The 8,334-nt window shown below is 37.1% G+C and overlaps 5 protein-coding genes across 5 annotated transcripts; 1 reads left to right on the top strand and 4 right to left on the bottom strand.

The window, feature by feature from the left end:
* Positions 1–560: 560 nt before the first annotated feature.
* On the bottom strand, positions 561–1,976 carry UGP1 (UTP glucose-1-phosphate uridylyltransferase; the record flags this gene model as incomplete). Its single annotated transcript, XM_062954466.1, has 1 exon — positions 561–1,976. One exon carries the CDS (start codon positions 1,974–1,976, stop codon positions 561–563), a length of 1,416 nt encoding a protein of 471 aa, XP_062807287.1.
* A 107-nt stretch (positions 1,977–2,083) lies between these two features.
* On the bottom strand, positions 2,084–2,191 carry PRCAT00000442001 (uncharacterized protein; the record flags this gene model as incomplete). The annotated part of the gene is made up of 1 exon (XM_062954455.1): positions 2,084–2,191. The coding sequence occupies one exon, from the start codon at positions 2,189–2,191 to the stop codon at positions 2,084–2,086; it is 108 nt and encodes a 35-aa protein (XP_062807286.1).
* Positions 2,192–3,020: 829 nt separating this feature from the next.
* MNT4 (Mnt4p) lies at positions 3,021–5,201 on the bottom strand (the record flags this gene model as incomplete). Its single annotated transcript, XM_062954443.1, has 1 exon — positions 3,021–5,201. The coding sequence occupies one exon, from the start codon at positions 5,199–5,201 to the stop codon at positions 3,021–3,023; it is 2,181 nt and encodes a 726-aa protein (XP_062807285.1).
* A 711-nt stretch (positions 5,202–5,912) lies between these two features.
* On the bottom strand, positions 5,913–6,378 carry MVB12 (Mvb12p; the record flags this gene model as incomplete). Its single annotated transcript, XM_062954432.1, has 2 exons — positions 5,913–6,307; positions 6,360–6,378. The coding sequence occupies 2 exons, from the start codon at positions 6,376–6,378 to the stop codon at positions 5,913–5,915; spliced, it is 414 nt and encodes a 137-aa protein (XP_062807284.1).
* Positions 6,379–7,216: 838 nt separating this feature from the next.
* Positions 7,217–8,017, top strand: KRE9 (Kre9p; the record flags this gene model as incomplete). The annotated part of the gene is made up of 1 exon (XM_062954421.1): positions 7,217–8,017. One exon carries the CDS (start codon positions 7,217–7,219, stop codon positions 8,015–8,017), a length of 801 nt encoding a protein of 266 aa, XP_062807283.1.
* Between the last annotated feature and the right edge of the window lie 317 nt (positions 8,018–8,334).

Genomic DNA, 8,334 nt, shown 5'->3' with positions numbered 1-8,334 from the left:
GAGCTTCCCCACCAGGAGTCGAACCTGGAATCTTCTGGTTCCAACCGAGAAGTGGTTACGCAATCGTAGCCAGACGCCTTGACCATTGGGCCATGAGGAACGAAGCTCAATTTTTTTTCTTTTAGCATTGAATGTTAGTGTAGAATACAACGTTGGCTGCAACTTTTTTTTAAGGATACTCTAAATGATGTTTGGTGCTATCGAGAAATTTAGTAAAATATTGCGAACAATTATTGCTTTGATGCTAAAGTCGATCGCGATGCTAGACATTGAAGAGAATATTTTATGGGACCTAAGTATCAATACGTAGCTTCATTGGTCTTGTAATATTACGAATAAAGTAGAATTTTGCAGTGCTTATTGGCATTACAATTTAATAAGAAATTCAATAAGAAACTAAGAGGCATCATCGAATTCTTATATGGTCAGTTAGCATAACCCTACAAGTATTCTCGTAAGCAATAGATCTCGGATACAATAAATCTACAGAAATTTAAAAGTCGGCGTACTCATAATAAAAGATATAAATTACGACTATTTCCAAAATAACCGATACGAACTTAATGCTCCAAGATTGTCAAGTTTCCTGTGACAACTACGTTCTCCAAAATTGAGCCATTTGGGATATCAATTTTTTGACCATCACTACAGACAATGATGACGGTACCCTTTAAGGTAACACCCTTACCTAAAGTCACATTACCCGTAATAGTAAGATGGTCTAATTCCAAAATCTTTGGCATGTGAGGAATTCTTGCCTGGAATCCACTAACTTTCTTAAAGTGAGATCCAAGTTTTATAAGTGGATTTGAAAAACCATATCTTGTAGCGTCTAGTTTAAGAGCACCATGTTCCAAATGGAATAGATCGGATTTTACAAGTAGTAAATCAGAGCATGTTTTAACTGGCAAGAACCTGGACCTTGGAACCACAACACCATGGGCACCGTCAAAGTGCCTGATTGCAGCACCAACAGCAGTTTCTAATTGCAAAACATTGATTTCCACGTTACCTTTGTGAATAACTTTTTGGTTCGGTATAATTTCGACTTCAAGATCATTTTGTTCTACCAATTTCTTGATTGCTCTTAAATTGATCCATAAGTTATTGGTGTTGAAATATTTAAATTTCTTAATGGATTTAAATTCTTCAACGTGCTCCTTAGGAACCTGAGCTATTTCCAATAACCTCACTTGACCCTCATAATTGATCAAAGTACCACCTTTAACATCTGCTCTCGTCTTATCTGTCAATTCCATAATGTAATGAGCACCCGTGTCAATCATATGATCCAAAATTTTAGTATCCACAGTTGCACCTAAGTTATCACCGTTAGAAACAAACAAAATCTCTCTGCCTTGGGCCAACAATGAATCCAACTCTCCAGATTGAACCAAAGATTCAAATAAGTCACCATGGCCAGGTGGATACCAGGAATCCAAAGAGTCATTATATGACTCTGGTACTGGCAATAAGGAATCCTTATATATTCTCGGGAATCGAGATTGGTTGAATGTTCTCACCCTAATTCTATGTCCTTGATACTTCTTGATTATCTTTGCAGTATCGGCATCGGTATTAAAAGAGTTCATCAAAAGTAACGGAACATCAGCATCATATCTTCTGTTTAAGTGCTCAATCTGTCTGACAGATAAATCCAAGAATGTGTTGCCGTCTCTGACTTCAATGACAGACTTGGGGCCGACACAACCCATAGAAGTACCTAACCCACCATTTAATTTCAATACCGCCAACTTTGAAAGATTATCTGAACCGCGGTCTTGCAACGTAGAATATTGAACAACCTCTGATGGGGATGGGGACTTGATCTTATCCCAATCCAAAGTATTACCAGATGCCTTGTCAGTTAAATACCTCCTAAAGAGAGCAAAAAAACTATCCATTTGACTCTCGAATCTCGCTTGTACCTTCTCATCTTCAACTGTATCAGCTAAGTGATTCAAGGCATTGCGCATCTGAGATGCTGCCACATTTGTAGCGGTATTGTCAAAAGCCTAGAAAGAATTTGTTAGTCATTGTTGTTTTAAATGGCTATCGTCTACAGAACAAGTTTAAAGAACTCTTATGTCTTCGCTTCTCTAAGGCGACATGCACAATAACGTGGAAACTCCGAGTTACTTACGTAGGTTGATTGGGACTTGCTATGCTTTTTCGTTCCAACTGAATCCATTGTGTCTAGTTATCGAATGTCTTGCAATGTAAAGTAACAGACGCCCTTTCCTTTTGTCCTCGTTGTTGAACAGCAAATAAGCAAGCGCCGTAAATTTGCCAAAATTTATACGTCCCCAAACAAAAAATCGAGTGAGCGCTCAACTTGTGTACCTAGCCGTCCAAAATAGCATACTAAACCGACCCTGCCCCCCCGACTTAGAAATTGCTGCCATTCAAAGATCGAACACTGTATAGAAGGGATGCAGTAAACTGTTGGAGGAGATCCGCATTCCAGTACTGGAGCCGTGGGTTTCGATCGTGAATAGTTGCTCTCTAGCCATAACACTTGCTGCACTTTAACACACCTCAGACTCCACCACCGACAATACCGCAGGGAAGGAAACGAGATCGCAAAGGCGCGCTTCAAACGCGCATTGACATTTTGCCCGAAATCCGGAGAGAACCCCGAAATAGCTATTGCTTAGCGACAATACACATAATACTTGTTATCAAGAGATGGCTAGACTGTAGCCAACTAGACGTATATGCCCATGAGTTCTTCATTACGTGGCACAATTGAGTAATTAGCCGTCTAGTTTATAATTGCGTTTGGAGGAGACAATGTGACCCTTTTTTGACCCTGAACTAGATAAATGGTAGGGCGCTGATCAAATTAGAGGCACATTTACCAAATATAGGTTCAAAAACACAGAAAGCGGAGAGTGCAAGGGATTAAAATAAATCAGATAATCTACTCTATTAGGGGTTAATGAGATGTTTCCGTACTATAATTGGTTTCATCGTTTCTATATCTATAATATTTATCCATCAGTTACTTATATTGCATTTTAATTGAATTCCTGCAACCAGACATCCAAAATATACCTGAACTTAGCTCTCGCAAGGGCATTGTACGTGAACTTGGCACTATTTTTATTCTCTTGAGGACTACCTACAACATCATAGGCGCACCAATAAGATGTTCCGTCCTCCCCACCAAATTCATCAAATTCGATCCATCCTTTGCTGGGTTCGTTGAACTCAGTGTTGTGGATAGGTGTTTTGATAACTGGCGGCTTAATAACAGAGTCTATAAAAAGTGGATTTTGTTCAATTGTATCTGCGTAGAGTTCTCTATTACCAACCCCTTCTTCCTCTCGAAATCCACTATTATTTTCAATCATGATGGAGTATTTTTTCTCCAAATCTCGCCTGAACTCTAGCTCATTGTCAACCCAATTTTGCAACTGGTGATTTGTCACATACAACAAGGTTAAATCATCTTTATCGTATAACTGAGCCCAGCTTGAGCTACATATTTCTTTTGATTCTGTGACGTATTTGGGTTTATTTTGTTCTGGAGTAAAAATCCCTGCTGCCACTCCATAATTCTTATTAAACACAACCTCTTCCTGAGCTCCCGATATTTCTTGACCAAGCCATATAAAGTCAGGATCCAAAGAACTCTTAGCCATGGCAAACCTTGCAGTGAGTAAAGGGTATAGCTGAAAGTTGCAAGATACTAGGAGCCCGCTTAACGTTTTTGACTTTTTGATTACCATAAGCGATGGATCCATTAAACGAAAGAAATGATCAACAAAGACACGATTGGAAGCAGCTCCTACACCCGACCTTCTGGAAATTCCGAAATACTTTTCATCGGAACTAGAAGGCATGAGAAGCAGAGTAATGAATGACTCTACTTCAAAGTAGCCTGGATTAAAAATCCGCGGTTTGGATGAAGTGTATGATGGATTTTTGAAGAATAAAGTCCCATGTTTCTGGTAGTCTTCATTCTGAAATAATGATGACCCAAAGTTTTCAAGCAAAGGAATCGCGTCTGAATCTAGCACTATTATATCTTCAAAAGAATTGAAAATTAAACTTAAACTCAAGATGAAACTAGGACTATTAAACAAATAACTTTTTGACACCATTGGATGCTGTTTAGAATTTTTTACAGTTGAAAGGTCTGCAAACCATAAATCTTGTTTTGGATAATCATTAGAAGAGATAAATTGATTCGATATGTCACGTCCATACTTTAACTGAAAGTACAGTCCAAAAGAATCAGGAAAACTTGATATTTCAGTTCTTGCTTCTGATATCAAAGCACTTTTGTCATTTTCGTTCAAATCTCCCCGCATATAAGTTATCTCGATTGGTAGGTCGTTCTTCAAGGCCCGTAAAACCTTTATCAAATTTCTGATATTTCGAATTTGATGACTTTTATAATCAGATGGATAAATCGGTATCACTATTCCCTTACCATTACTCTTAGATATCAAATTACTTAAAAAGCAACTCGAGTCTTGAGAAAATTCTTTATCTACATGGTGTGGATACCTGCCGTCCTTGAGAATTCCTCTCTTCCAGTTTTCAAAAATAGGGTAATTTCCAGCCAACCAGGGGTATAGCTTTCTTGCATAGGTCAGGCAAAAATCACCATCATCGGAGACTCCTTCTTGTTTACTATCTAGGAAACATTTTCCAAATACTCGCATATGACTGAATTCCAGGAACAACCGCTCTTCTAATAGGGACGTGCTTTTGAGATCTGCTTCATATTGTGCTCTAATTTGCTGCTCCTGTTCTTTGGTAAGTCTGAGGCCCTGTTTGAGTAATTCTCTCCTCTGTTTCTTTATCTCATTTCTCAACCACTTCGGCTCTTTGTAAATCAAGTTGTTGAATTCTTGTCTTAATATTTCTTCAATATCAAAAATATATGGAGAATGCGAATACAACTTATCGAGCCCTGAGAAGTAGGCATGACATTTCTTGTTAAAGTTTCTGCTTTGAACTTGATTTATAACACCATTGTCCCACTTACTGTAGATCAGATTCCTAAAGTTCGATCTTTCACTAAGAATATCAAACTTTTTCTGGTCTGAATTTTGAATTGTCTCCACATTTGAAGTGAATTTCGAAGTCAAAAGTAAGAGCACGGTTGCAAAGATTATCAAAGTAAGGAACCTTTTGGAACGAAAAAGTGTATTGTAGATGACGAAATCGAAATATTTTACCTTCATTTCAAAACATTTCCAAGAAACACAAGTTACTATGTTTAAGTCTAATTATAGTCTGAAATCTTGCACGCGATTGACGAATGCAGCGCCTTTTTATTCAGGTACAGTCTTACTATAAAGGATGAACAGAATCTTTCTATTTAGAGGAAAATCAAGAGAATGAAGGAGAAAATAGAATAAACACGATAAACTGCTGGAGTGAACATCATATAAAGCCAGTAAATATTTACCACCAAGCTTGCCCCAAAAAGCATAGGCAAGAAAGAAATATCTCGAGTTTATTCTATGTATACATTCACCTTATTGAAAGATTTACAGATCATTTCGACGTATCATGTATAATCAGTTTGTTTTTAGAATAAACCTTCTTTGGCTTAGTTCATTGCAAAGAAGTCCTATGAACGATCCGAATCAGGGTCAAAGCCAGTTACGATTGAAGGAATGTACAAAATGCAGAATTCTCATTTAAAGTTTCTAAGAGATAGGCACGAAAAGTCGTTTTCATATTCGAGTCAGAATCGTAACGATTTACTTACTAGTCAGCACTGCGAATTAGATGGTGATTGCTAATCTTATGAGAGGCAGATATATTTAGACAAGCTGCCTATAAAATCGCTTCGTTAAATTCAGTAGCTCATTTGAAAGCTTGCAGTGTCATATTAACGCTTTACCAATAGCTTTCTTATCTTCTGCCCCTCTCTTTAGTGATCGAAGTTATATTGTGGCTTTCCCAAAAACTTGATCTAACTCATTTATACTGTTGTCTGTTGAATTAGATTTGTTATCGCTCTTATTGATTTCGACCTTTTTAGGAGTCATGACACCCTCAAATGAATTGAAGCCTGGTGCAACCAACCTCTGCTTCGATTCTACCCATTTTTCAAATGAATGAACGTCCTCTAAATCACCTAGACCAGCATTGTTTTTCATTAACTCTATTTCTTTCTTCCATTTAAGCAATTCTTGTTTATCTAGGGAGAATTTAGGAGGAATGACGGAATTTGGGAGGTTGGGAATTAATTTATTATAGTTTGTATTCAAAGTAATGGGCTTGGGTGGTTGATATGCTGGGTTCTTGACAAGGGGAACTTGCTGTAGAATTGGATCCGCTTGCTTAGTTAGCCTCTGAAACTTTCAATTATAAATAATCATTATACTTACGTTTGCTCGTATCGTCCATTGCTAGACTTATTTTGGCTTTACTTATCTTAATTATGAATGGCAGTGGAATTATGGAAAACATTACATGTCCATACTGTATATAAATCCGATAAGCTGACGGATATGAATAGCAACAATTTCTGAAAAAAAAAAGGAAATACAATTTGATGAGATATGTTGAATGTAAATAGCACTAATATCAACAATAATTGTGAAGATGGAGCTCGAGATGTTCTCAGCAAAACCTGCACTCTCTCATCGGAAAATGATCTGAGGTCCTTGAACGTCTATCAGGTCCTCTCTCTCAATTTCATTGATATAAAATTACCATATCATTCCTTCTCTCTTTCGCCTTTACACTGATTGTTAATGCTTACTACTAAGATGGAGTACATCCTTACTTGCTATGCACCGAGACATTCCCTATCAATCTACATTTCAAGAAGTCGCAGGCATACTTTACTGCAGATAATATAAGACCAAACTCTATTTTCTTTCTGCATTTTCAGGCTGTAGAGAGCAAAGATAATTCTAATGGAGATTCTATCTTATCATTAGGAGATGCTTCTTGTTCTAATGCTCCTAGAAATTCAGCCACTACATGAATTTTCTGTACTTCAAAGCCTTCAGAATACAATGCATCTCAATGCCTATACACTACTATTTTAGGAAGTCTACACGATTTTTTTTTTGCATTCGCACAAACTTTTTCTTGATTATTGTAACAACACTGCCATAATATAATTTATAATTTTTAGTTTTATTCTTTACTGCTGAAACTGACAATATTATTTCATTGACTTAACTATTTATCATTCGCTAGCTAATTTTGTACCATAAGACATACTGGAGCAAATATGCGTACTTTTGCTCTTTTATGGTTGGCCTTCGCTTGCTTGGTAATGGGGGATGTTTCCATAAGTCAACCAGCAACAGGAAAATCATATCTGGCATCCGGAGGAGACGTAAGTGTTGAGTTAGCCTGGGTAGATGATGGAGGAGATAGCACTTTCAATTTAAAAAACTACAAATCATATACGATCAGTATCTGTACTGGTCCTAATTCTGCTATCAGCTGTCCACTTCTGCTCAAGAAAGAGGCACAGATTAGTGACAAGAAATATACTGCCTCTATAGACTCCACTGATTTGCCCAATGGATATTACTATTTCCAAATATATACGGTGTTCAAGGAAGGAATAACTATCCATTACTCAAATAGATTCCAGTTAAAAAACATGGAAGGTTCAACCAAGACTCTTTCTGAGCCCGTCACCGCCACAGGTCTGCCACCCGGTGCTCAAACACCTTCCGGTGCAGGTGGTGATTCTTCAATAAACTCTGCTTCATTTTCCGTTACCTACACAAAACAAACTGGTAAAACAAGATTTGCTCCTATGCAATCGATCCCTGGCTCCAAGATTACGAAAACTACATGGTCAAGGAGATTTCCAACAAGTGCAGTTACACATTTTTCAACAAATGCAAAATCACCAAACGTTTATTCTACAATTACTCCTGGATGGAGTTTTTCGATTACTTCCGACATCAATTATGCTTCGATCGCTCCTTACCCCAGTTACTTCTATAATCCTAGCTCAAAAGTCAAACAGGCTTCTTTGTCAAGTGCCTCTAAATCAAAAAGATGGCTTGACTAGATATTATGATTTTTACTCTTATGCTACCATTTTATCCAACGTTTATGTTATTCTAATTAAGTAGTAAGAACAGTGACAGTTACCTCCGAATTTTGAAAGGGAGGTTGGTAATGAATATAAAATAAAAATAAAAAAAAGTGGATTTGATTCGGGGCTGATGGAAGATATACACATGTCACATATATTCTTAAATAAACACACATATGTCTTCTCTAATGTACAAATATGAAATTATATTTCTTTTAATGATAAAGGAAATAGATAAACGATTTGGATGGAAGGAATGCTGAACAACGACTCTTATGTTTTAATATCCT

Source organism: Priceomyces carsonii (assembly GCF_900007245.1).
Source record: "Priceomyces carsonii strain CBS4050 genome assembly, scaffold: Debaryomyces_carsonii_scaffold_1, whole genome shotgun sequence".
Classification (NCBI taxonomy): Eukaryota; Fungi; Ascomycota; class Pichiomycetes; order Serinales; family Debaryomycetaceae; genus Priceomyces; species Priceomyces carsonii.
Note: the sequence above shows the minus strand (reverse complement) of the source record. Positions and strands in the feature narration are given on the sequence as shown.